This window comes from Chelonoidis abingdonii, chromosome 3 (genome assembly GCF_003597395.2).
Source record: "Chelonoidis abingdonii isolate Lonesome George chromosome 3, CheloAbing_2.0, whole genome shotgun sequence".
In the NCBI taxonomy this organism is placed as follows: domain Eukaryota; kingdom Metazoa; phylum Chordata; order Testudines; family Testudinidae; genus Chelonoidis; species Chelonoidis abingdonii.
This window is the reverse complement of record NC_133771.1, coordinates 151,755,572-151,783,237: the sequence shown is the minus strand read 5'-3', so window position 1 is coordinate 151,783,237 and position 27,666 is coordinate 151,755,572. Positions and strand designations below refer to the sequence as shown.

At 41.1% G+C, this 27,666-nt stretch overlaps 1 protein-coding gene across 1 annotated transcript in view; it reads left to right on the top strand.

Annotated features, from left to right (window-relative positions):
* HEATR5B (HEAT repeat containing 5B) overlaps positions 1 to 27,666 on the top strand; it is a 90,963-nt gene that overhangs the window by 19,090 nt on the left and 44,207 nt on the right. The window contains exons 8-19 of the mRNA XM_032772392.2: positions 460 to 709; positions 2,365 to 2,520; positions 3,875 to 4,125; positions 4,567 to 4,678; positions 6,312 to 6,464; positions 6,799 to 6,898; positions 7,942 to 8,051; positions 10,833 to 10,996; positions 13,445 to 13,620; positions 14,523 to 14,628; positions 18,265 to 18,455; positions 20,590 to 20,749. Coding sequence (XP_032628283.1) covers positions 460 to 709; positions 2,365 to 2,520; positions 3,875 to 4,125; positions 4,567 to 4,678; positions 6,312 to 6,464; positions 6,799 to 6,898; positions 7,942 to 8,051; positions 10,833 to 10,996; positions 13,445 to 13,620; positions 14,523 to 14,628; positions 18,265 to 18,455; positions 20,590 to 20,749 — 1,929 coding nt within the window. The remainder of the gene's footprint in view (positions 1 to 459; positions 710 to 2,364; positions 2,521 to 3,874; positions 4,126 to 4,566; positions 4,679 to 6,311; positions 6,465 to 6,798; positions 6,899 to 7,941; positions 8,052 to 10,832; positions 10,997 to 13,444; positions 13,621 to 14,522; positions 14,629 to 18,264; positions 18,456 to 20,589; positions 20,750 to 27,666) is intronic.

The following is a 27,666-nucleotide window of genomic DNA, read 5'->3' as shown; positions in this document are numbered from 1 at the left end:
TAAGCATTCACTATGTTAGACATTCCTTCAGACTTCTCAGTGAAGATTGAAACAAAGAAGTCATTAAGCATCTCTGCCATTTCCAAGTTTCCTGTTACTGTTTCTCCCTCCTCACTGAGCAGTGGGCCTGCCCTGTCCTTGATCTTCCTCTTTCTGCTTAATGGGTTTCTTAGCATCAGCTACATCAGAGACCCCACATGCTAATCTTTGGATGAGAGGTCTGCAGCACTAGCTAGGGAGAAATTACAAACCAGGCACAGACAATACACATTGCAAATGGGTAATTCCACAGTAGAAGTGAACAACACTGACGTGGTGGACATGCAGTCTAAATACGATGAAAGGTATGCCATCAGTAATATTTACCTCCAATGCATCTACTCTGAATGGGGGTCCCACTTAAACAACAGTATCCTTTTGTTTCTGTTTGCATTGAATATATATATCTTGTATTTGCAGGCATATGTTGTCTTTGTTACAACGCTAGGAGGCCAGTGGTTGGAGCGCAATTTTGCTACATTTTTGTCCCATGTCCTGGATCTGGTGTCGCATCCTCGTGCAACTCAGACTCATGTTGAGGCTGTATACTCTCGAAGATGTGTGTCCTTTATCTTGAGAGCAACCGTAGGCAGTTTATTAGGAGAGAAAGCACAGATTGCAGCTGCCAAAGATATTTGTCAAGCCATTGGTAAACAAATGAAGGCAGTGGGTAAGAAACTTTTTTTCTATATTTAGAAAACAAGTGAAGCAAATCTTGAATAATGTTTCTTCTCTACTAGTGGATGATTACTGGAGTTATGCTGTTAAACTACTCAGCTGTTTTTTTCCCAATCAGTTTGCAATATTAAGTTATCCATACTAAAAATTTGGTTCTACTCTGAAGAGTGATTCAGCCCAAGTGACATTGTGGAGAGTGGCATTCATCCTCTTGTAATCTAGTTTACAAGTAAAAAGATTTTTTTTTTTTAATCAAACTGCTATCTCAGAAAACTGTCTTATGGTCTCTAAATATCAAGCTGGGTTCTTTCATTCTTATGCATTATTACTTCTACTAATCGCACAGGTCATATTAGGCTCTCAAATAAACCCAGGCATTCTTCCTGAAATCGAATTTGATTTTCCAGCTGTAATAACTGAGAGCATATTTTGAAGACAATGGAGTTACAAAAGATAAATGTGACCATAACTTGGCTTGCAGAATCTTTAATTATTTGTGATAGTGCCTGAGAAGGAAAGATTCAGAGATCCCATGGAAAGTTTTACAGAGCTGGCATTTAAAATTTTACTTATAAAATGAGAAAATTTGAGCTAGAGATTGAGACCGTAAACTGGAACTGCACAGTAACATTTTCGCAGAATAATTTTTTCAGGGTACAAAGTCATAGTGAAAACTACAGTTAAGATTATATCAGGAATTTCATCAGAGTTCCTGTTTCCATGGTCATACCAGCCTGGGGCCCATGGCACCACAGGGCTGCCAATCCTGCAGGCCTGATCCAAGGCACTGATGGGCTGGATCTGGCCCACGGACCATAGTTTGCCCACCCCTGCCTTAGAGTCTATAAGGGGATAGATCACTTGATAAGTTTCCCTGTTCTGTTCACTCCCTCAGAAGCATCTAGCACCAACCACTGTTGGAAGACAGGATAATGGACTAGATGGATCATTGTCAGACCTATTATACACCGTGATAACATAAGAACGGCCATATCTTCTTTGCCCAGCCTGAATAGCCTAGGGCTGCTGCTGAGATAAGATGCAGGAGGAAGAGTGGAAATACACAGAGCAGACAGCACCAAATTACATTTCTGACTTTTTATTTATCTCATAGTTAAGGGTGTGGTTTCTTTTTTGTTATAAGCCTGCTTTTTGCAACCCCTGACATACATGTGCATGCAAATTCTTGAAAGAAACAAACTCTAAAACTCTGCATAAATATAATAAGATTAAATTTTTATAACTTTTTATATATAGGTGTGTATGTGCATGTATATATATAAAATAAACATATGTCCATATTTTCTCTATAGTCACCATTGGTATTTTAGAACTGCTCCATTTCTGAGCTGAACAACTTTTGTAATTATTTCTAGTATCCAGAATTATTTCTGGTCATCCATTGTAAATGGGGCTTGATTGGACTGTTTACTTTGGCTTTTGCTAATAACCATAAAGATGTTAAATTCTGAGGGGATTTTTTTGCCATGTCATTGTAGGTAGAAAACTTGTGGTTGTATTTGCATTTTTAAGGCTGTTGCCAAAACTAAATAGTCTCTGTCCAGCTTCTGTAGTGATTCTTATCTGTATTCAAGTGTGAGTCAAGTGACAGAGCTTAGTAAGAGACTTGATTTTCGTTGTTTGCAGAAGCAGTTGTAAATGATACTAACGGTGAAAATAAATCAGGAGCTGCTGATGTAGCTGCAAGCCAACATGTGATGGTGTGTGCCCTTCAAGAACTGGGTAGCCTGGTTCAGAGCCTGAATGCCACTGCATCTCCACTCATACAAGAACCCTCTCTAGGTATGTGGATGAAGTTCAGCAGCTCTATACAGCAGTTCATAAGCAGTTATATGGAACACGGCAAAAACTGGCAAAATATAATGGATAAATAATCATTTAAGAAACACGTTATCTTTCTCAGGGTGAAATTTTTTAGGAAAGTTAATTGAAAGTGGCCTAGCTGTTGCTGAGAAAAGGGAAAATAAGTTGTTCTGCTCATGTTAAAAAAAAAAAAATGTAAGTGATTTTGTTGAGAAGCTCTGGTGCCTGCGGGCTTTGTAGCAAGGGGAGGGAGTTGTCTTTGTGCCAGAGATGTGCCTAGGGTGACCAGATTTCCCAATTTTTATAGGGACAATCCTGATTTTTTGGGTCTTTTATATAGGCTCCTATTAACCCCTGCCCCCGTCCTGATTTTTCACACTTGCTATCTGGTCACCCTAGGTGTACCTTTTGCTGTTCCCAGGAAAAACTGCCCAAATTTGACCAAACTGTAAGCCTTTGAAAAAGCTCAGTTTGCATATGTTCAGTGGAGAGTTGTTAGCATTTAACAACAGGTAGATTATCTGAAAAGTATCTGTACTGAGCATGCTGCAGTGCAAGAACTTTGCAGGATTTTCCCTGCAGTTCCTTCTCTTAGCTACTGAGGGGTACTGTGGTGTTGAGCATAGGAATTAAGGGCAAGGAGACTCACTTCTGTGCTCTCAGTGCTCTCGTTGCTGGCACCCAAGCACTGAGAAGAAGGAAGATGCCTGACTCAAATACAGTGGGGATAAGAGCTCAAAGACTCATAGAATCTGGACATGGGAGTGATGGAGGGAGTAGATTGGGACAGGAGCCTATTGGAAACTTGGACTGGCAGGTGACAGAAAAAGTGGAAATTGTGGGTGAAAAGAGACGGGGACTTGCTGGGAATGGAGACTGGGCCTGGCTTCATGAGGTGGGTTCTCTTCAGACTAGGATGAAGAATCCAGTGGTTGGGGGAGGGGAGAATACAGGACTGGGATGGGGTAGAAGAGTCTGTGACCCCTAGAGCAAACTCCTATCCAGAACCTGGAATGGAACCCAAGATTTCTGAATCTTGCCATATCTCTGTCATCAAATATCTGTGAAACCTACTGGCAAAATGGCTCTGAAACCTGTCATCCCCCTCTAGTATGATGCCATGTGATAGAATTTATGTCAGTTTATTTTTTAAAAACATAGAAAATAACACACAAAAACGATGTTAAAAGAAAATTTAAGGTTGCAAAATTAAGCACTCAGAAGTTAGGAAACACCAGAATTAAGGCTGCCTCTGCAACGTTGAGTTAGTCCCCTTGTAGATATACATTGTGATAGTCTTTAATTACATGACCGTGTATTTTTTCTTCCACAGGGCTACTGGAGACAGTAACCTCAGTTCTTCTTCATCCAAGCATGGCTGCTCGACTAGCTGCTGCATGGTGCTTGCGCTGTGTAGCTGTGGCATTGCCTTTTCAGTTGACTCCATTTCTGGATAGGTGTGCTGAAAGGCTCAACAATCTGAAGACCTCACCAGAAGCAGTTAGTGGCTACAGTTTTGCAATGGCTGCTTTACTAGGTGGAGTGCATCAGTGTCCCTTAGGTATTCCTCATGCAAAGGGAAAAGTGAGTTGATGATGAAGAACGTTTAATCTCTGGAATTGTACTGTAGTGAAAGACATTTGTATTGAGAAATAAATATTTCAACTGATTGCGGGACACTGACCTTTAAAACATCGTTGAAACCTGACTAATAACTGATAAAGAACAAAAGTCATTTTTGTGTGCTTTTAGTTCTTGTTTCACATCTTTGTTTTCTTGTTGTGATTTCACTAAATTCTGTTTCAAGAATCAGTTGATAACACAGACAAGTTGACTGTATCAGCATTGCACATACATAGCAGTAGATAACTTGCCTAAAAAGTAATCTGGTTTTTACAAAACGTTAGATTATTTGAGAACATTTTAACATACAATAGAGCATGTGTAATAGGTTACTTTGTGGCAGCTTCCTTAGCCGATTTAACTTATATTTGAAATCTATTACTCTTTATCCTGTTGTTGCAGATGGTTGTCAGTATTGCTGAGGATCTGTTACGAACTGCTGCTCAAAATAGCAGACTATCCTTACAGCGCACTCAAGCTGGATGGCTTTTACTTGGTGCACTTATGACTTTAGGTTTGTACTAGTAGTTGCTTTTTATTTTAGTTATATTGTTTTAATTCTTGTCCAGCATTTGCGATTTATCTGTTATGGTAAATACACTTTGTGCTGGAGCAATCAAAAACCTAGCACAAGATTATTTATTCTAGGGGAAAAATTACTTTGTTTGTATAGCATCATGTTCATAATTCAACAGTTAAATTTTCATTTATCCCTTTTTAAGTTAAAGTGGAGTGGTACACTGATGCTTTTATATAAACTGATTTACCATACCAGATCACAACATTTTTCTGTTTAGCTCTGCATTTAGCAATAGCAAGTAGCTGATGCCTTGGAGGAAGGCAAACCCCTCCCCCCGTCCATAATTAATATGCCTTACTTAATTATGTAATGCTGGATGCAGACAGAAGGAATTCTTTACTGCTTTTATAAATATGAGATGTGATTACCCATCTCAGTATCTCATCTCTATGGAACAGTATAAATAATTATAACTGAACAACTACAGATCTTAATGGTCTTAATTATCTAGTTGTCTTTTTAAAATCCAACCCAGTGTTTGACTCTGACCGTCTGTGGCATTGCATTCTGAAAATTGATCATACACTGGTAGGTTTTAAATATCCTCTCTGAATTTTAGTGATCCAGTAACAATTTTCTAGTTATATTATGACACAAGGTGACAACAGGACTGATCTCTAGTCACTATTCTCAGTCAGGTTCCTTCTCAAGTCTATTCTTTTTGCTCTAAGTAATCCTGCGTTTTGCAAACTTGTTATCTTATGTGAGCCTTGAAGTACATTGAACTATCTTGGTTGCCCTTCTGGGGACTTTTTCTGTTTTTTTTCTTTTTTGTTTTGTTTGTTTTTTTAAAGAAGAGTTTGCAACAGTGGATTTTATGCCCTCCAGAACTTTTTCTAATGCTTTTTGAAAAACTTGCCATTAAAGCTAGATACTTATTTAATAACTACCAGTTAGTTTTTTGTTTGTTTGTAATGTGAACAGTTTAGCTTAGTTAAAAGAACATGTCTTGCTCAAACTGAGTATACAATGAAAAACAAAAATATAGACTGGTTCTAGAAGTCACTAATATATTATTATAAAAACATCCAGGTTTTTAAAGTCACATTATCAACTTAAATTTTCCGCCAAATTTACCATTTGTATAAACAAGACTCCGCAGAACCTAAGACTAATACACGTTTCCATGAATTAAAATAACCAATAAAACAGTTGTTTGCAGTGTTGTAGCTATGTTGGTCCCAGGCTATTACAGAGACAATGTGGATGAAGGAAAATCTTTTATTAGACCCGCTTCTGTTGGTGAAAGAGACATGCTTTCGAGCTACTCCTCATCTACCATGTCTCTCTAATAACGAAAGTTGTTAACCAACAAATAAAAATGCCCTTGCAGTTTATTTACAGCACTTCAAACCTAAAAATGAGAATGACTTCCTTTATTTTTCATTGTTCTAGCAGGAGGAAATGCAAAAAGTAAGACATCAGCAAAAAGTTATTGTATTCAGAAATCTCTATTGCGTTGCAATTGATTTTAGTCTGAAGTTATTCATTGAAATACCCTTATTTTTTATTATATTGAACATTATAAATAGATGCTGCAATTTCAGATAAACATTTCCTTGTCTAGGTCCTTCAGTTGTTCGATACCATCTACCTAAGATGCTGCTGCTATGGCGAAATGTATTTCCTCGTTCTCTAAAGGAGCTAGAAGCAGAGAAAGCCCGAGGAGACTCTTTTACCTGGCAAGTAACATTGGAAGGTCGTGCTGGAGCTTTGTGCGGTAAGAATCAGAAAGAAGTGGTGAAAGTTCATGTCCTGTTTCATTAGCTGTGTGCTAATTTCAACATCACAAATAACATACTCATACAGAGACTTTGTAATTCATCTCTTTCTATCAAAAAGTAATTGAAAAGGCATGCACAAAACTTGTTACATAATTAATTTTTTTCAGTGTGTAATCTTACTAATTGTTTTATAACCTATGAGTTAATTAAAATGTGATTAAACCTTTTCATTTTTTGTATCCTGTTAGCATCTGTAGCTTGGTTACTTGCTGAAATTTATTTCCATTTCTATTGCGATTTAACTTTGACTGAAATGTTTTGCATTGATAGCTATGAGGAGTTTCGTTGCTCACTGTCCTGAGCTCCTTACTGAAGATGTGATCAGAAAATTAATGACACCTATAGAATGTGCCATGACAATGATGTCACAGTAAGCAGACAGCTTTTAAAATTCTCTTCCTTTCTGCATTTTTAAAGGGACAGTCTGAGGCTAAAAATGCCATTGTTAAAACAGTCTATTATAAGCAATGGCATATATTATCAAAATGGAAAAAAAAATCTAAGTTGTCACTGTTTCAGGTCTGAGTTTTACTTTTCATTGAGCCAGGATATTGAAATTGTTTCAGTAAGTTTCACTTGTATTTCTAGTTAGTTTTACTTGTGGTTTTTCATGCTGTGACCTTATGTTGCAGTCCTTGGATTGCCCCCAAAGCAGTGCTCATTTCTTTCTCTTGAAGATCGATGTTTTTTTTTAATTTAATTTCATGAAAACACTTATTTTGGTCTTTTGTGATAAACTTTTACAAAACATAACTTATATTTTGGGCTCGTTTTGACCTCTCTTTAGAGAGACAAGGTGGGTCTGGGAAAGAAGAAGAAAAAGATCTCTATGTACGCTTGGAAGATTTTCTCTCACCAATAGAAGTTTGTCCAATAAAAGATATTACCTCACTCACCTTGTCTTCCTAATATTTTGGGACCGACATGGCTACAGCAACACTGCATACAACAATTGACTTGACTTCGTCATTTTAAACTCCCTTTTTGATTTTGGATTTCCAGCTCAATAAATTCTTGATTCCTTAGTTAATTAGTCCCTTCACAAAGAATAAGAACATCAAGAAATTAGAAGTAAAAGTGAAGTTTGTTAATAAAAGTGGCCTATTATACAATGTAACATATGAAAAGGTTTTAAATATACACTGCGGAAAACAAACAAACAAAGAATTTACAGTAATAATAGTTTACTAATGTATTTTGATCTGCTCTTTGATTTGTATGGTGTTAAAGATCCTCTCAGTACTGTTACTTCTGAAAACAAATTAATAATCTGAGTAACTTTATTCAGAATAGTTCTGAGCAGTGTGCTGTTATCTCAACTACCACTTACTTTAAAAAAATTCGTAAATGCCCTATATCATAACATAATTATGTTTGATTGTACCTAACTCTCTCTTCTTTTTCACACTGTAGCATTCCATCAGTAATTAAAGCCCATGGAGCTCATCTTAAAGCTAGCGCAGCTATGGTCCGTTTAAGACTATATGACATTTTGGCTTTGTTACCTCCAAAAACTTACGAAGGTAAATAAATATATATTTTTAAAGGGAGTTACCAAATAAGAAAGTATAGTTATGCCTTTTGATGGATTCTTTGGTGGGTAAGGCTTAGATCCATACCAGTTGGAAAAAAATAGTTGTTTGAAAATCTTTACAGTGCAGCTTAAATATTTAAGATCTAAATTAATGGTTAAAAGAAATGATAGAGTTCAAAGGTATGACAAATCTTCCATATGTATTTGGTTTATTATTTCTGTTAACACAAAGCAATTGAATTTCTGTGATTTCAGTGCAAATACAGGGCTAAGAAGATCCAATGTCATTGTTTCAAAATAAAAGATAACATTAATTAGATAAAAATGGAAACTCTCTAGAGGATAAAGAATGTAGTATTAGAATTTTAAATATTATATTATCAGTTTAAATGCATAATTTCTACACTGCATAGTACAGCACAACACATACAGTGTATGTAATGTACATGTACAGAAGATAAAGTTCCAATTTGTAGAGTTGTATGTTTTATTTAACAAATACAATAAACTGATATAAAGAGGCAGACACAAAATGATATCTTAAGGCTGATACACAAAGGATAGAGATAAGATTCATTTCCTGGTTTTAAGTTTATGGTTTGCCAGTCTTTAACATTAATGCAGTACTAGATTGATATACATAGTGGATAAAAATCCATAGTTAAAAAAACCTCAAAAATTAAAATTGGATATTTTTCTTTAAATAGGATCCTTTAATTTACATTAAATACAGATTTATTTTTTAAAATAAACATTTAAAATGAAATTTGAAACCCTGAAAAATTATATTAAGGCCTAAATTTATATAATTTATTACAATCATTTAAATTAAATTAAAAAATAATATTAAGCAGTACATGTTTGCTGCTTAAGTTTTAAAGAGAGCCAACCACTTAACTGGGAAAGTCACTGGCTAAGCATGTGGAACCAGAGTTTACTGAAGTGTAAAACCAACTTTTGACAGCAATAGCCTTTTCTGCAGAGCAGTGTGAATATTTTCTTCATTTCAGTTTATTCAGCTAGGTTAGTTCAATGACTACTTCATTCAAAGTTAAGACACCAGTTGGGAAAGCAGGAAAGCTTGTTTTGCTCTTTCATTCTGTGAATAGAAACTAAGTGTGAAAGGATGAGATCTACTAGTTCTAAAATCTTGAAGGACATGTTGACCAAAAACAATCACTGCAGTTTCTCTGATTACAGATTATTTATTTAATAAATCAGTTAGTATTAAATGCAAAACATGTTGTGATAAACCTTTTTTCTTATGTATCCTGCACATTTAAGGTAGTTTTATTTAACTACTACTAATAAATACAAATTAAAATGCTGTTGTTATGCATATTTTGTTGAATTTGAATTTCCATCCAAATAGACGTTGACACAAATCACAAGTAAAAAATTATTAATCATCTAGTAAATAAATGTACCATTCATTATAATAAAAAATGTAAAATTTAGGAATCTGAAAAATGTAAGCTAAGATATATAATTGCTTACATGAATGTGTATAGACATACATCCTCTTGCTTAGCAAAAATAAATCTAGTATAAAAGTTTTATATTTAGTTTCAAATCAGCATGCTTTAATGGTCACCCACAAATGAGAATCAACCATTTTCTATGGAAATAACTAAAACTTTAAATGGAAAAAGAAGATTAAAATCTGTTGTTTAAAATAGTGTTTCCTGTTTGCTGATTAAAATCAGCTTTGAATTAAATCAATTCAAATTGTTGATGTATAGAATATATTGATTTCAAGTGTTCAAAAGGTTGGCATCATTAAGTTGACATCTAACTTGTAAATGTAAATATAACTGCAGTTAGGACAAAATGCTCATTTTCTTATTTACGTGTGTGAATTTTCAGAGAATTCTAATGAAGGATCATTTATTCAGTTTAGATTCCCTAAATGTTAGAAAGTACACACAGTCCTAGGGGAAATAAATACACTCAAACATTTAAAATGATTGTATTTTTCAAATGCTCCATATTGTCTGGTCCAAAAGAAATTGTTTGTAATCTATATTTTTTCCTTCTGCATGTCAGTAATTCAGAGTTTAATAAGCTTAGACATGCTAATATAGGGGTCGGCAAACTTTCAGAAGTGCTATGCTGAGTCTTCATTTATTCACTCTGATTTAAGGTACCGCGTGCCGGTAATACATTTTAACGTTTTTAGAAGGTCTCTTACTATAAGTCTATAATATATAACTAAACAGTTGTTGTATGTAAAGTAAATAAGGTTTTTAAAATGCTTAAGAAGCTTCATTTAAAATGAAATTAAAATGCAGAGCCCCCCGGACCGGTGGCCAGGACCTGGGCAGTGTGAGTGCCACTGAAAATCAGTTTGCGTGCTGCCTTCAGCACTCATGCCATAGGTTGCCTACTCTTGTGCTAATATATTATATTATGAAACAAGTCTATTAGATCAATATGAGTAGATGGGACAAAGAGCAATAGTACATTTATTTTCTGTGGCAATATGATGTTTACAAAAATAGACTCTGATCATGCAAAGTGTTTGCAAGATTGGGATCGTGATCTTGTAGGAGCCAGCATGAGGCACTGGGCTTTGGAGACAAGGGTCCTTTTTGGGTTCTGTGTGTACATATGCCACTGACCCTGTGATAATCAAGTTTACTGCTCTTTGCCTCAGTTTTCCATCTGTAAAATGAGAATAATGCTACGTGCCTGCATTTGTAAAATGGCTTGAAGTCTATGGAGGAGCCAAGAATTATTATTAGATTTAATGTACAGTTCTGTTTTCTAGGATCATTTAATGCACTCCTTCGGGAGCTAGTGGCAGAATTCACTTTGACAGACAATTCTGCTAATACAACTACGTCGCTGCTTAGATCTCTTTGCCATTATGATGACAGTGTTCTTCTTGGCTCTTGGCTGCAGGAAACAGATCATAAATCAATTGAAGATCAGGTAAAAAAAAAAATAAAAAAATCAGTAATAAAACTCCTCTTATCCTTGGCTCTGTTGAATAAAATCCTAAAAACTGAAACTGCACTCTCACTATGGATCTGGAAGTGTAATTCTACTGATTTCCAAGCTTATCTCAAAGGATTTTACAGGTTTTAAAGCCTGCCATATGCAGTGTAAATTTCTGGTAAAACTAGCTACCAAAAAAAAAAAAAAAAAAAAATCAGTAGAGAATATCATTGCACAGTTTATAAAGTTCTGGTTAGTCAACTATCCTTCCTTTTAAAATGTGAATGAAACATTTCTAGATTTAGCAATAAGTTCCATAATTTTTTCCCCAGCTGAGAAATTCTAAAATGCAAAAGAAGCAGAGTTTATAATGGAACTGTTGTCACAGTATGTACGTTGCAAATAGTGTTATACCAAAAAGGGACTTTTTTCTTCTTCTTAAAGCAACAATATGAAATCATATCCTTCATCTGGATGGTGACGTACAAAGTCTTATTGGGAGTAGAAGGAACTACTTACATTTTTGAAGGAAATCTGTTTGGCTGTTGGAAACATTTATAGGCATGTGAAAAATTAAAAGAATTTGGGAAATTTTTCTTTTGAAGACCTTTTAATGAATTTTTGCAGATAATCAACTCTTAACATTGGTCCAGTTGTGTTTTTTGCCAGACATCACTGAAAGAAAGTCAAGACACTGGGAATGTTGTTTAACTAGGTCACAACTTTATTAATTAAATGCATCTGGGAAATTATCTGGCAATAACTCAACAAGTGCATGGGTCATCAGTACACCTAGAAGAGAGCTGTCCTCGGTGCCCTCCCCTCTCTTCGCTCAAAACCTTTATCCTGGTCTCAACATTACTGCTAGGACTCAAATGGCTTCCTCTTGTACAGAGTTTAAAGGGGAGGGTGAAAGGGGCTTGATCCTTCACTGTACCAGATGTTAGGAGGCCCAGCTCCATTTCCCACCTTTAGGGGATACGTTTCCCGTAATTCTGATCCCAACTCCTCTGTTTTAGGCATCTGTCAGGCAGGAGCGCTGGAACAATTTGTATAGTGGGGGTGCTGAGAGCCATTGAACCAAACTGTAAGCCCTATAAATGACTGGAAACCATTTCAAATCTAGGAGTGCAGCAGCACCCCAGAAACCCTAGTTCCAGTATTTATGCTGTCAGGTTGTGACACCATGAACTCTGTAACCTAACCTGCCCACATAGTTCCTGGACTGCCAAGGGGAAGGTGAAAATATCTCTCTGTCCAGGTCAGTCTGGCAGTGTGGGAAAAACTCCTCAGCCCCTAAAAGGTGACTAGTATGATGCCCACAGCTGGCCCCAAAACCCAGCCCTAGCCTGATATTCAGGAGGCAGGGGAGCTGATGCTCCCAGAAGTAGAATGGTATACTGGGGTGGAGGTAAGGGTTTATAAACCCTCCCCTTGGGTGCACAGGAAGCAATGGCTGGATTGAAAGGTACAATGGAAACCCAAGTCAGTTAGGATGCCTCCTCCCTCTTCTCAAGCTGAGCTCCCATGAGGAGTGGGAGGGGAAAGGACCTTCTTTCCCTTGCTGGCCCAGGCTAACCCTCTTCACCTTTGAGGCTACTGGGGTGAACAGTCTGTTTTATTGTCCCAATCTTCTCTATAAATGTGCGTTCCTATGCTTGCATCCATAGATCCTTGTCTTGGAATTGCATATCCTGATGAGTGAAACCTAGTCCTGTTCAAAGCTTTTAATGTTTGGAACTGCATGCATCCTACTGTCTGCATGGAACTACAATCTAAGCAGGTGTATAAAGAGGCATGAAGAGGTTTCAGTGACTACTCAGTTTCTGTTTGATCTGCCTGCCCAGAAGACCACAGAAGCACTAGCCTCAAACTATATTTCATACATTATTTATCACTTAAATAACAATAAATACTTGATATGAGAAAGCTCACCTTTTTTTCACTTATGGTTGCTGCTGTTTGATGGCATACCTGGATAAGGGGGTGAGTTTAAAGAGATGTTTGTACTATGTCAAAGTCAATTTCTAGAACTAAAATTGATCTGTTTGGGGAATCATTACTCCTTGAGTTGTTACAGGATTTACGCTGCCATTCCGCCTCAAGCGCAGGCTGAGGAAATGACACTTTAACCTTTTGCCCTGAAATGCCTCTTTGTGTTCACTGCTTTCAGAGCAGCTGTCAGAACCAAATTTTGTCACTCTGTCTTTAATTCACCCACCTCATATGTACTGAGACTGCTCACACCAAGCTGTTAGCTGCTTTGAATGTTCTGGGATTTGCCTGGCATTGCATGTAGGAGTGTAGTTAGAGAATTCTAACTGCTGGTGAGTAATGTAGTTTTAAGTTGCTGCATATGTAGTTTGGTTAGTTCAGTATGTTCAGTATAAGTATGTGCAGATATGTATTTAGAAGGTATTAATATCTTGTGGCTATTTGTAGCTTCAGCCAAACAGTGCATCTGGAAGTGGAGCTTTGGAACATGACCCATCTTCCATTTATTTGCGCATCCCAGCTGGTGAAGCTGTGCCTGGCCCCCTTCCTCTGGGAGTATCAGTCATTGATGCCTCTGTGGCGCTCTTTGGTGTGGTTTTTCCTCATGTTTCTTACAAACACAGGTAAGTCTAAGTTAATGTGCAATTCAGTGTATTGTTGTCTTTCTTTTTTTAATTTAATGGGATTATAGTTCTCTCAAAAAGTCAATCTACTTCTGGTGTTCCATGTTCATTGTCTCTCAGTGGGTTCCATATCACATGTACTCTTGTTAGAAGTAAAAGATCTTTTTCCTAGTTTTCAGCCCTGAAAATTCAACTTAATGTGTGGTGAGGTCATTTTTATAATTGATTTAAGGTGTATTAGCATGGAGAACACTTTGCAGTAATTCAGCTTTGCAGTGGCATGGATAACTATGACAAAGTCTACCTGTATCTGAAGGAAAAGACTCTTTGGCTCTATTCCCGCCTATCCCCGGCATCTCTGGGGGAAAGGTGAGACACAAAGCCAGTTCATATTCTCCTTCCCTCTTATTTCTCAGCAGCATGTAGGTGGAAGGACAGAATGTGAATTACACTTTGCACTCTCCTTATTCCCAGCATTGTGTCTAAGGTGGAGGATATTGAAGCAAGTGAATTTTTCTTCTCTCCTGTCCCCATAGTTCCTGGTCATACTGCACAGTGTCCGCAGCCGCTGTTTCTTCTAAGCAATCATTTCTTCTGAAATGAAAATCTCTTGTTTGTGGCTGAGTTCAAGGCAGAGCCAGCAAGAGCCAATCAGAGGTCTTTACCCCCTCTGCCTGGCAGCATGCTCTCAGGCCACCAGGTGAGACAGGGAGAGATTTTCATAGGGCCCAATACATTCTGCAGCCAAATAGCAGAATTCATAGGGCCTTGTTGAAACCCTTCTGCTACTTTTTTTTTCTCTTTTGCATTGGTTTTTTTCCCTTTAGGCAAAATGTAGTGTCTTTTCAGTATGTTTTTTGGCAGTGTCTCTCTTAGTGATGATGTTAATTGTTCTTTTGTAGGCTACAAATGTTGGATCACTTTGCTGAATGTGTCAAACAGGCTAAAGGTGTCCGCCAACAAGCTGTGCAGCTTAATATCTTCACTGCTGTTCTCAGCGCATTGAAGGTAAAACCGCTTAAAAATTTGTAATTGACAGATATTAAAATTCTCAGATTTATAGACTTTTATATATAAATGTTAAACACAAAAACTACATTTAAAGATCATTACTAAGGTTGCAAAGTCAAGCATTCAGAAGTTAGGAAAAGCCAGAATTAAGTTTGCCTGTGCATTCTTAATTTGGCTCCTTTGTGCATGTGTGTTATGATACTGTCTTTAACTACATAATCACATATTATTTCCCCACCTATAATTTGAGGGGAAGGGTGTTTTTCCTAAAGTGACTAGATTCTTTTTCCGAGGTGATAATAGTATATTCCTTGTCTTTCTCATACTTGAGGACCAAACGGGCTGCTGTAGTCATCCAGCATTTTCACTCCCATCCAGTATGTTAAGATATGATTTTGCTACTACTTTGATTGGAAAAAGAAAAATAGTTTCAAAATTTTCTTCATATAGCTAAAATGTTCTTTAATTTAGTGACTGTTGCAGTGCAACACACTGACATACCACCTAAAATTTTCAGCTTTCCAGTCTGATGGAGTTTGAACCTGTGGTGAGGGGAGAGAATAAAAGCCTCCCCTGCCTGGGTGTCCTAGGTAAAGCTAACTCTAATTCAATAACACTGGTATATCTTTTTTTTTTTTTTTTTTTTTAACATAATAATGACAATGCAGATTAATGGGTTGACTCCCCTCTCTTGTGAATTAGGCAGGATGCCAGCAAATGAGACTTCCATTTTCACTCTTTCCATTCAGCTAGCTCCAGCCCTTTTGTGTCTCTTGCCCAATTTGTATCCTGCCTTTATGGACATCAGTAGCAGCTGTAGCAGCCAGGTTGTTTTGGTGGGCTCTCTTTGGTTTTTCTTTAGCAGCCTCTTCCTTTTAGGCCAGAGTTGGGCAAACTTTGGCCCGCGGGCCACATCTGGCCCACGGACTCATCCTGCCCGGCCCTTGAGCTCCCAGATGGAGAGGCTAATCTCAAGCCCCTCTGCTGCTGTCGCTCCTCCCTCCCCAACCATGCTGCTGAGCGGGCAGCACTCTGGGCAGTGGGGCTGCGTGCTTCTGCAGGGCAGCGCAGCAGTGTGTGTGGCTCTGGCCAGGTGGCGCGGCTGCCAGACATGCTGCTCTGAGCAGTGTGGTAAGGGGGCGGGGAGCGTGGGGGTTGGATAAGCGTGGGAGTCCTGAGGGGCCTGTTAGGGGTGTGGCTAGGGGTCAGGGCAGTCAGAGAGCGAGGGAGTTGGATGGGGGTGGGGTCCCAGGGGGGTTGGATAAGGGGCAGGGGGCCCCAGGAGGAGGCAGTCAGGAGACAAGGAGAAGGGGGGATTGGATGGCTCTGGGGGTTCTGAGGGGGCAGTCAGGGGGCAGTCAAGGGGCAGGAAGTGTGAGGGATTGGATAGGGGGTGAGGGCCAGGCTGTTTGGGGAGGCACAGCTTTCCCTACCTGGCCCTCCATACAATTTTGCAACCCCAATGTGGCCCTCGGGCCAAAAAGTCTGCGCACCCCTGTTTTAAGCTATGTTCACATTTCAAGCTGGGGTGTGATTCTCATCGAGTTAATGCAAGTGTGTGCTCATGAGCAGGAAAATCATGCCCCTAACTCAAAATGTAGACATAGCCTTAGATTAATAGTTTTAATTGTAACTGATTAATTTTTGCTTTTCTGTTGAGAAGATCATTTCCCTCCTTCACATGGAGTATTAGGATGAGAAGAGTCATGAATACACTTAATGCAGTGGTCATGTTGCATCCAGTTTCTTATGACCACTCTGCAAGCCCTGACGTTCTGCCCCAGACTCTCACAGAACACTTGTTTTCACAATTCTTCAAAGTAGTTGACTGCAGCAGTGGAAGTACAGGGTACTCCAAAGAGGGACTCCTTGGGGGCACGTTTCACAGGTGCAGAGACTGGAAGATAAACAGTCTTCAAAGTAAGGATCTTTCTACTTCTCACAGACAGTCCAGTCCTAGTAAACCTGAAACTTTTTCCCTATGGGTAACAGATTGCTTTGCTGACTTTGGCCCTCTCCTGCTGAGATTTCGTCCCCCTACTACACACACTTTAAATTGTGGTGTACTGATTTTGATGCCACACCTATCGGGTCAGTTCATTCTCTTCAGCATCCACTAACCTATTTGCCAGAGGGATGGGAAATCATACCATTGTTGTTCCTCTGATAGTGTGCACCCTCTGTCTGTCTCCTGGTACTGAATAGACTTGGCTCAGAACTCCATGAAGATGAAAGCCAGTGTCATCAGGTCATTAACAGTGACACCAGAAGTTCATTGATTGGAAATGTGGTCTTTTTCAGATAAGACAAAATTGATTATTAGTCCCCTTCAATGCTGTTAGAGACTAACTGGACCCACCAATTGCAAGTCAGTTTAGACTAGAAGAAAATTCTCCTGGGAGACTTAATGTTCTTTTTTTCCTCATTTTAAGGGATATTGCTCTAGCAGTTTTTCCAGGCAGTGTTCAGATTTTTCTATTTGCAAAATTGTAGTTATGCAGTCAGTGGCTAGCTGTTGAACCTGAATCACTTGTTTGGTAGACTGGGACAAGCTAACATGATCTCCAACCAGCGCTAGCATCTGGGCAAAGTCTCCATTAAAATGTTACTCTCCTCTGTCTGACTACCTGAATGTTGCAAGGAAAATTTCTGATTTCCTCCAGTCTGGTCACAAATGCATGATTTTGTGATACAGGGCTTACTTCTGGAGTTCTTTTCCCTTTCTTGTCTTCCCTTAGCCATTATATCTACAAGTCCTTAAAACCTAGACCATCAGATACCCTTTCAGAAAGCAGCATGCCATATGATATATATTACAGACAACAGTGCAGATGTCTATCCTTAGGGTGACCAGACAGCAAATGTGAAAAATCGGTTCGGGGGAGGGGTAACAGACCAAAAAATCGGGACTGTCCCTATAACATCTGGACATCTGGTCACCCTAGTTATCCTTCACTATCGTGAAGAGCAGATTTATCATATGCTGAAGTTATGTTTTGTTACAATGATTCAGCTTACAGTTCTGAAGTTCTCCACTTGATGTGCTGGTGAGGGGTTCAGGGGAGTCAGAGTAATGGAAAGAGGTGGAGTTAAGTGTATGGAGACTGCAGTGTCTCATTGTCTGTTGCCTTGCCTGCCGCCTTGCCTGCCTGATCTATGAGAGGAGCCAACCCATCCAGTTGTATTGTTGGAACTGGCTCATGGAAAACAATTAGCGAAGAGCCATGCAATGCCATTGCTGTTGGTTTTGGAGGAAACTAGTTGCTTTGGTTTTTGGGGCAGAAGCAGAATATTGTTTTGGTGGTAGTTGGGTGTTCGTGTAGTCTTAATTTTGTTTCTTTATTTGTATTAACATGTAACATTATTTTAATCTTATTTAAAGAAAAAAAGAAAAAATCCTTGGAAAATAGGTAGAGAAGTAGAAATTAAACACCTTTCTCAAGGTGTGAGTTGTAAGATATGTCCAGCTGTGTATAAGACATCACTTCAAAAATTACGTAGTCTGTCTTATTAGTGAATTATCTTCTTGTAAAAATATCAGTTTAAACTGTGTTAAACTTGATTTCAGCAACCGATGTCAAAACATACTTTTATTTCTTTTGGTCAAATATTTTTTCCCATTTGTTCATATAGGGTTTAGCTGAGAATAAAAGCACATTAGGACCAGAAGAAGTCCGCAAATCTGCTTTGACATTGGTTATGGGTGCCCTTGACAATCCTAATCCCATTTTGAGATGTGCAGCAGGAGAGGCACTTGGCAGAATGGCCCAGGTAGTTGGAGAAGCAACTTTCATCGCCAGAATGGCTCAGTTCAGCTTTGACAAGTAAGTTGTTGTCACTTTGCCTCAAGAAAGGAAATAAAAATAGAATTCAAACATGTTCAGAAAATGTCTCTGCTAAATACGATAATGATAATTTTAAGTATATTTCCTTCATGCCTGACCACTTTGGATTGGGAGGCCTAATCAGGTTTACAGATCCTGAATTGTTTCATATGCTATTACCAACAGTGAACAATGACTGACTGAAATGTTTGGACTCCGGAACAATATTGTTGAATAGTTCTTGATGATCTATTTAAGGATGAAAAAACTGCTTCAGATAAAATAAACATGGCTGACTCTAAGTTTATGTAAAGTGTGGGGTTACCCAGAGCAATGCATATTGGTAGCCACATGTCATCAACACCTCTTCTCAGCACCTAGGAGTTGGCTTCTCTGTTGGCCCACAGTGACTTGCTTCCTTATTCCATCTGACTCCCCATTGCTAATTAGGCCTTTAAAGACCTGTCTGTACTAAAGATTCAGGAACATAATTCTGTCCAATTTTTCCTCAGATGAGTACGTGAACTATACTTCAGTGTATTTCCTTTAAAGTGGAAATTGGTCTTCTGATGATCCAGTTACGTTAAATTCATCTTCCCTTTTATGAATGGCATCAATTTGTCCATCTCTTAAAAAGTAAAAAAGTCTTTTTTGTTGTTGTTGTTTGCAGAAATGCAAAAGAGGTTGCAACTTCTAAGTATAAAAACTTTCTTTCTTATAAAGGAGGAATCAGCTTTACTCAAATAGGCCAAAAACCATCTGGGGACATTCTTTTTGTGAAATAATTTGTTTCTTCAGTGATGTCATTTCAAGGCAAGACTCTGTTTCTATCATAAATAAGGCAAAAGTTACCTAGAGTTATATCCCTGGATCTCAGCAAACTAAGCAGTATCAGAAATTGTAAGGGAAAGTTCAGATTTTTCCTGCTTCCACCTAGATTCACACATGCTCTCATTCTATGTTTATAGGTAACAGTTTTTCTAAAGGAGTAAAATTTATTATCCTCAGCTATTCTCAAGAGATCTTCTAGATAGTTTAAGTATCTTAGGGATACTTATTTTCATGTGTTAAGCATTTTTCAAGATTTTCAGTATTCAGAATTTAAACTTTGTTTTTATAATACAATTGCTTGTAAGACTTTGTTTCTTCCCTTGACAACCCATGATTTTCCAAGCACTGCTATGGTTTTGTCCACAATTTCTCTTCCAAGATCCATTTTATCAAATGGATTTTTCAATTTGTCCATATTGTTAAGTAATTCTTGTATTATCTGTTGGAGGCCTTTTATTATTTATTATTGTATGTTTGCGTATGGCCTAGCGCTAAGGTCTTACACCCAGAAAGAAGAGAAATTACTCTTCTCTTTCTTCTTTACACGTATCCATTCTCCGTGACTACCGGAGAACAATTGTAGCTAACAGCCTAATTATTTACAGTTGTCATAGCTGCAGCAGATGGCAGGGGCTCAAATCTTGCCAAGCATCCATCAGAAAAGTTATCATGTCACTACTTACATAATCTGGTGATTTTAAAATCTTGCTACTTTTCCCCTTGTTTCTTTTGAATAAAAGATTATTTTAAAAAACCCTCATAATAAAACTCATAGCAGTGAGAAGCAGTGGGATCTAAAAGGATTTAACAGGTGAGCTGGCAGTATATCAGAGGATTCAGCTGCACTCCCGTCAGTCTTCCACCATGTCTCTTCATATTTTCATTCTTGATTGTTTAACCTTTGCCATAGTTTAGCAATGAGTTTTCTGGGTAACATAGTACTGTGATCTGCAACGTCAAGCAAAGAGTAGACAGTTCAAGAGAATCGTGTGTCCTGTCGATTACAAAAATATTCCTTATCTAAAATGTCAGAAATAAATACTTTCCAGAAGAGAAGAAAGGAGTTATAGTAAAATCAGAATAACTTTACAAGCAACTGAATATGAGGAGTTAATAATGAGAAAGTTTTAAATATTTTCCTTTTGTCCTTTTCATTGATGTCTTCTGAGAAAGTCTCTACTTTTTTTGAGTTAACAAATAGTCCAGGCGGGAGTTGAGGTTTGTTATTTTTCTGACACTTGAACAATCCTTGCCTCAACTACAAATCTAGCAAATACTTTGATTTATGCTTTAATCTTGATAGGTTAAAATCTGCTCGAGATGTTGTGTCAAGAACTGGTCATTCGTTGGCTCTTGGTTGTCTCCATCGTTATGTGGGTGGAATAGGTTCTGGACAGCATCTGAAAACCAGTGTCAGTATTCTGTTGGCATTGGCACAAGATGGGACCTCACCTGAAGTCCAGGTATAAAACAAAAAAGCATTTTAAAATCATCCAATAGAGTTTAAGATTAATGTACAGCATTTTCTTTGCTGTTGACAGTAATACAAAAGAGAAAATAGTCAGGCCATCTCCCAAGAAGTCAGGGCCGGTGCAATCATTTAGACGACCTAGGCACTCGCCTAGGGCACTGGGATTTGGGGGGCGCCATTTTCTTCGGCAGCGACTGCCGCGGCCGGATCTTCGGCTGCCCCGGTCACCGCTGGCATTTAGGTGGAGGGAGCTGGGGCAAGGGAGTGTGAGGAGGGCCACATGCAGCAAGTAGGAGGGGGGCGGCATGCAGGGGAACTCCCTGCCCCAGCTCACCCCTGCCCCGCCTCCTCCCCGAGCACGCCGTAGCTGCTTCACTTCTCCCGCCTCCCAGGCTTGCAGTGCCTAAGCTGATCGGTGCCGCAAGCCTGGGAGGTGGGAGAAGTGAAGCAGCCACGGCGTGCTCGGGGAGGAGGCGGGGCAGGGGTGAGCTGCTTCACTTCTCCTGTCTCCCAGGCTTGCGGCGCCAATCGGCTTAGGCGCCACAAGCCTGGGAGGCAGGAGAAGTGAAGCACTGGTGGCGTGCTTGGGGTGCTTGTGCTCGTGCGCGGAGCAGGGGTGAGCTGGGGCAGGGGGGTGGTGCCTGAGGGTGGAGGGTGGGGAGCTGCCGCAAGGGGGGCGCCTCAGGGCAGAGGGGGCAAGCTGCCACGGGGGGTGAGGGGCACCTCAGGATGGGGGCGCAGGGGCAGAGGTGCAAGGTGGAAGTTTCACTTAGGGTGCGAAACATCTTTGCACTGGCCCTACAAGAAGTATAAGTCTAAATGGGAGAGAGAGAGCTTTTTGTCCTAAATACAGTTTCTTTAGGGACTTTATGGTGCAGTGTGCTGAACAACAAACTAACCTGACTTTGAACAGTTACTTTAGGCAAGTGCCTAATTATGCTGAGTCATCTCAAGATGTAAATAAGTTATTCCATTCTATAAGGCAATGAATTAAAATCAATTATAAGACAATTGGGAAAACAAATGTATTGTAAGTTAAAATAGAATCTTAAAGGACATGTCAAAGTTAGACTCAGGACTCAGTTTGTCAGACCACTCTGTTTTATTAGCACAGCGCTCTGCTAATAACACTCAGATAACAGGAGCACCATGCAAGACCCACACTACCTCAATTTATACAGATAAAAAGGGAGCAAACTTGAGAAGGTAAGAAAGGGAGCAGAACTGACAAGTTTGCCGGAGGCTACACATACATAGTTAATTTCCTTATTAACTTTTACCAATCTCTGGTTAATGTTTCACCATTGGCTTAAGTGGACTCATTGTTTATGCCTTAATGTTTCTTTTCCTGACACTTTTTCTTTTGCTTAAAGGTACATACAGCATTTCTTTAATCCTTTCTATTTTTACAGTATATTTCATTCTGCTTTCACAGAAAGTAGATGCATTCATGATATCCCTTGGCAATGAATTCTACAAAGCCAGTTAAATAACATAGTAAATGACTCTCTGGAGAAAGATATAAATAAAAACTTTGAATAAAAGAAAATTACTTGCCTATAAATATTTATTCTCAAAAGGTTATAGTGTAACTGCACCACATATCAGGAGATTTTTTCATTCTTTTCCTCCATTACTCCAAAGTAAATTATTAGTTGAAGTGGTTACTGACTATTATACCTCATCAGCAGGAAGGTGTGTCTCTCCCACAGAAAGAGGCAGTTTAATGGCTCAGAACTTTAAGGTTGGACCCCCATCCTCTGCTACCTCAGTTGCATGGAACCGCAAACCACCAGTGCCTTGTTTTAATTATTAACTTTAGAGAACATAGAGTAGAGGTAATCCTCTTTCTGGGGAGACAGGATTGATAGAAGTTTTTCTAAACATAGTTTGCCACTTGGAAAAACAAGATTTGCTTTGTTTAGTGATTAATATAAATGTATGTATAAAACCAACCCTCATAAATTTCGATAGGCTCTCAAAAGTTAGATATTGACAAAGTTCAGGTTGCATGTGAAGTATTAATTTTTTACTACAGTATAAAAATATAAGAAATCAAAGGGGGAGATTTTCAAAGGTGCCTAATCCCTATTAACTTTAAATGGGAATTAGGCATGTAACACTGCTGTTTGAACCTTTAAAATCCTCCCTCTAAATCAGTAAAAAGATATTGCAGTGTTACAATGAAACAGTAAAAAGAATGAAAAAAATGTTACAAGATGGAACTGTAGTATCTAATATTGTAGAATAAATAGTGTTATGTATTCGAGAGAGATTATGTGATCATGTAACTAGACTGTAGCAGCAGAATAAAGGCAATGTGGCCAGCTAACTTAAATGTTTAACTGTGCAACTGTAACCTCCTCTTAGGATAGTCCCTTTTCTTTTTATGGAACTTCCCACATTTTTTTGAGTGGGGGGAAATCATAATGTAAAATTATTTTGGTAAATGCCACTGGATCACACGGTCCTTCATTCTTTGCAGCCTACAGGAGAGGGAGTCTTCCCTGTGAACATTAGCAGTCCTGAAAAATGTTTCCTAAAAGCTTTGTAGAAAATGAGGCGAGGGCACCCTGCTTCATCCATAATGTATCTTACAGGGTGTTCAGTAAATGAGGCCAGGGCTCTGTCCTTCACTACCTTTCTCCAATGCAGCTAAGTTAACTACATGTGAGCAGCATGGCCTTCCTTAGCTGCACTTTTAAGAGTTCAGAAAGAAAACTCAGTGCAAAATGTACTGTGTATGCAAGCTGAGAATTTCAATTGGCCATAACATTATCAAATGAAAACCTGTTTCCATTGACTCAGGCACTTCTTCTTGAGGACTACTTCTGTGTCTAATTTCAACTCTCTGCCCCAGTTTTGGCTTTAGAATTATGCAAAAATGTGTCAATTTTTTTTATATAGTGGAAAAAGTACATGCATCCTTTTCTTCTCATTCTCAAACAGCTTAGCTATTTTTATTCAAACAAACAAAAATTCACCTTCAAGCAAAGACCAAACCTGGGAAATTTTAGCCCAGAAGTGAATGTTCTTCTTCGAGTGCTTGCTCATATCCATTCCAATCAGGTGTGCTTGCGCTCCGTGCACGTTTGTTGGAAGATTTTTACCCTAGCAACATCCGGCGGGTCGGCTGGGCGCCTCCTGGCGTGGCACAGCTATGGCACTGAATATATACCCCTGCCGACCCGTCCGCTCCTCAGTTCCTTCTTACTGCCTGTGTCGGTCATTGGAACAGTGGAGCGCAGCTTAGCTGTTCTCCACTTCCCTAGCTATTCACCCATTCTAGTACTTTTTGTGTATATAGTTTTATAGTTAAAGTTGTAGTTTATACTTTTATTAACCTTTGTTAACGTAGTTAGTGTATATACTTTAGAGGGTTGGGGATTAGCCCCTTCCCCTCTCCCGGTGCCCGGGCCCATGCCTGGTTCACCAGGCTTTAAACCATGCTTGACCTGCCGCCGGCCGATGCCAACAGGAGACCCCCACGACTCCTGCCTAAAGTGCCTGGGGGAATCCCATCTCACAGATAAGTGTCGGATTTGCAAATCGTTTAATCCGCGGACAAAAAACGAGTGAGACTCTCATCTTAAGCAGCTCCTAATGGAGGCGGCCCTCACTCCTCCAGCTTTGGCACCGAGTGCCGCACAGTCCGCTCTGGGGAGATGTGCCTCCTCGGCACCGGAGATCGCCGGCACCACCAAGACGCCCCGGCACCAGCCGTCACCGGCACAGAAGACAGCCCGGCACCGCTCCCTCTCCCCGCGTGCCAAGAAGGTTAAAGCTCCTGCGGCTCCATTACTTACACCGCAGTCGGAGCTTCAACCTAAACCGAGTCGCCCGGCACCAACAACTGCCGCGGCACTGGCAGTCTCGGCACCGTTGATTCCAGCCACGCAAGAGCCGTCGAGTCCGGTGCGTGACAGCTCCTCGGCACATGCCTCGGTAGAGCTTCTCGTTCCCACCACGCCTGAGACCTTTTCAACGGCGAAGGAACTAATTGCTTTAATGGAGCCCACCCTGCCTCAACCCCCGGCGCCACCGGTGCAGGTTGTTGCGTCAACGGGGAAGCCTGCCCTGGTCAGGCCACCTTCTATCGACAGGCAGACACCACTCGAGATCGAGATCTCGCCAGCGTTCCCGATCTTACGCCGGTCCCGATCCAGGCGCCACTCGCAGTCCGGGTACCGATCCCCTTCTTGGTACCGGTCGTACTCGTGGCACCGCTCAAGACCACGCTCTCCGGACCGGTACTCTAGTCGCTGGTCCGGCTCCCGGCACCTCTCCCGCCGCAGCTGCTCTCACAATCGAGCTTCATGATCCCGGTTGACCTCCCGGCACCACACTGTTCGCAGGTCCCGGTCACCCTCTCGGCACCGGTACAACTCCCGGTACCGCTCTCCGGTGCGGCACGATGCTCGGTACCCTGCGCACAGGGCTCCTCCTCACGGACTCTCTGCTCTGCCATGGCCATCGCGGCACCCATCTGAGTCTTTTCGCGCTGATAGCGCCGTTTATGGGGATTCAGAACCGCAGAGCCGTATCCTTCAGGAGGCCCAGGGCATGGAACAAGCGCCTCAATGGTCCTTCTGGATGCCTTGGGCATACCATCAAGCCCAAGACGAACCCACAGTTACATCTCGTTCCTCCCCGTCGGAGCATCGTGCACCAGAGGCCACTGTTAGCCACCCTCCTCCAGCGGGACCAGACGCTTCAGCTCTGGCGACGGACCCTCCAGTGTTCCCGGACCCTGAGGTTCCTCAGTTTCAGGAGTCCCTACGTGAGCCAGTCGTGCCGGGTCAATTGTCCTCCTCTTCACCAGACGAGGCAGTAGCCGGTTCTTCAGCATCGGACCCATCCCCGATTGACCTCCGAACCCACCAGGATCTTCTCCAGCGAGTTGCTTTAAATATCAACCTGCAGGTGGAGGAGGTCCCGGAGGTGGAAGACCCAGTCATAGACATACTATCGGCAGACGCTCGTGTGGCTCTGCCTTTCATCCGCTCCATCCAGGCCAAAGCAGACATGATTTGGCAATCTCCAGCGTCTATTCCTCCTACGGCCAGAGGCGTGGAAAGGAAATACTTGGTACCCTCTAAAGGGTACGAATATCTCTATACCCATCCTCCTCCATGCTCTCTGGTTGTTCAATCTGTGAACAAGAGAGAGCGCCATGGCCAACAACCTCCTGCCCCCAAAATCGCGGGAGGCTAAACGGATGGAACTATTGGGGCGTAAAGTCTACTCCGCCGGAGGCCTCCAACTGTGGGTGGCTAACCAACAGGCCCTGCTCAGCAGGTATAATAATAACACCTGGCAGTCGGTGGGTAAGTTCGCTGAACTGATCCCACAGGACTCCCGACCGGAATTCCAAGCTCTTCTGGAGGAAGGGAGGAAGGTAGCACGGACTTCCCTGCAGGCCTCACTCGACGCGGCTGATTTGGCGGGCAGAACCGTGGCCTCAGGGATTACAATGCGGAGAATATTGTGGTTGCAAGTCTCGGGTCTGTCTCCTGAACTGCAACACACTATTCAGGACCTTCCGTTTGAGGGCCAGGGCCTTTTATCGCAGAAAATGGACCCTAGACTCCAGAGTCTAAAAGACAATCTCGTCATCATGCGTTCCCTCGGGATGCATACTCCGCAAACTCAATGGAGGTCTTTCCGGACCCAGCCCCAGCGCCCTTACCCCCCATCCAGGCCACAACAAGACTTTAGCAGGAGGCGTGGTCGTGAGAAGCGCAGATGACAATCGGATTCCCAAGGGGGCCAGAATAACGGTCCCGCCAAACCATCAGCGGGACCAAAACCAAACTTTTGAAGGTGCGCCCGAAACCAGTCTTTTCCCAGGATCCTCTTCACTTCTCCAACCGTCTTTCCTCCTTCCTCCCTGCGTGGACCCAATTAATCTCAGACCGTTGGGTCCTACGCACGGTGGAATTTGGATACCACCAATTTATTTCGCCCCCTCCCTCCCACCTACCCTCCCTGTCCCTCTTCAGGGACCCCTCTCACGAGCAAATTCTCTGGCAGCAGGTTCGTACGCTCCTCTCAATTGGAGCTATAGAGGAGGTGCTGCAGGAGCTCGGGGCAAGGGATTTTTCTCTCGATATTTCCTAATTCCCAAGACAAAAGGAGGTCTCCGACCCATCCTAGACCTACGCGGTCTCAACGTCTTTTTAAAGAAGTTGAAGTTCCGCATGGTGTCACTGGGGACCATCATCCCATCCTTGGATCCCGGAGACTGGTACGCTGCTCTCGACATGAAGGATGCATACTTTCACATCTCCATTTACCCTCCGCACAGATGGTACCTACGGTTTGTGGTGCACCATCAACATTTTCAATTTGCAGTCCTGCCATTTGGCCTCTCCACTGCCCCGCGCATGTTCACAAAGTGCATGGCGGTAGTGGCCGCCTTTCTCTGTCATCGGCGCATAGGCATCTTTCCGTACCTAGACGACTGGCTTATTCGTGGGACCTCCGAGGCCCAAGTCTCTAGACATGTTGCCATCATCACGGACCTATTCGAGCGGTTGGGCCTAATGATCAATACAGAGAAGTCCACTCTAGTGCCTACCCAAAGAATAGAATTCATCGGGGCCATTCTAGACTCCAAACTCGCAACAGCCTGCCTTCCGCTACCCCGGTTTCGGACAATAGTCTCGGCCATAGAAAGCCTTTAGACTTTCCCGATGACCTCGGCCCATACCTGTCTCAGCTTTCTCAACCACATAGGGCTGCATGCACTTTTGTAACCAAGCATGCCAAACTACGTCTGCGTCCCCTTCAAGTCTGGCTGGCCTCAATTTACTGCCCAGGCAGGGACTCCATCGATATGGTTGTCACTGTTCCTCAAAGCGTCTTAGGCTCCCTCGACTGTGGCTAACACCTTCCCTGGTGTGTGCA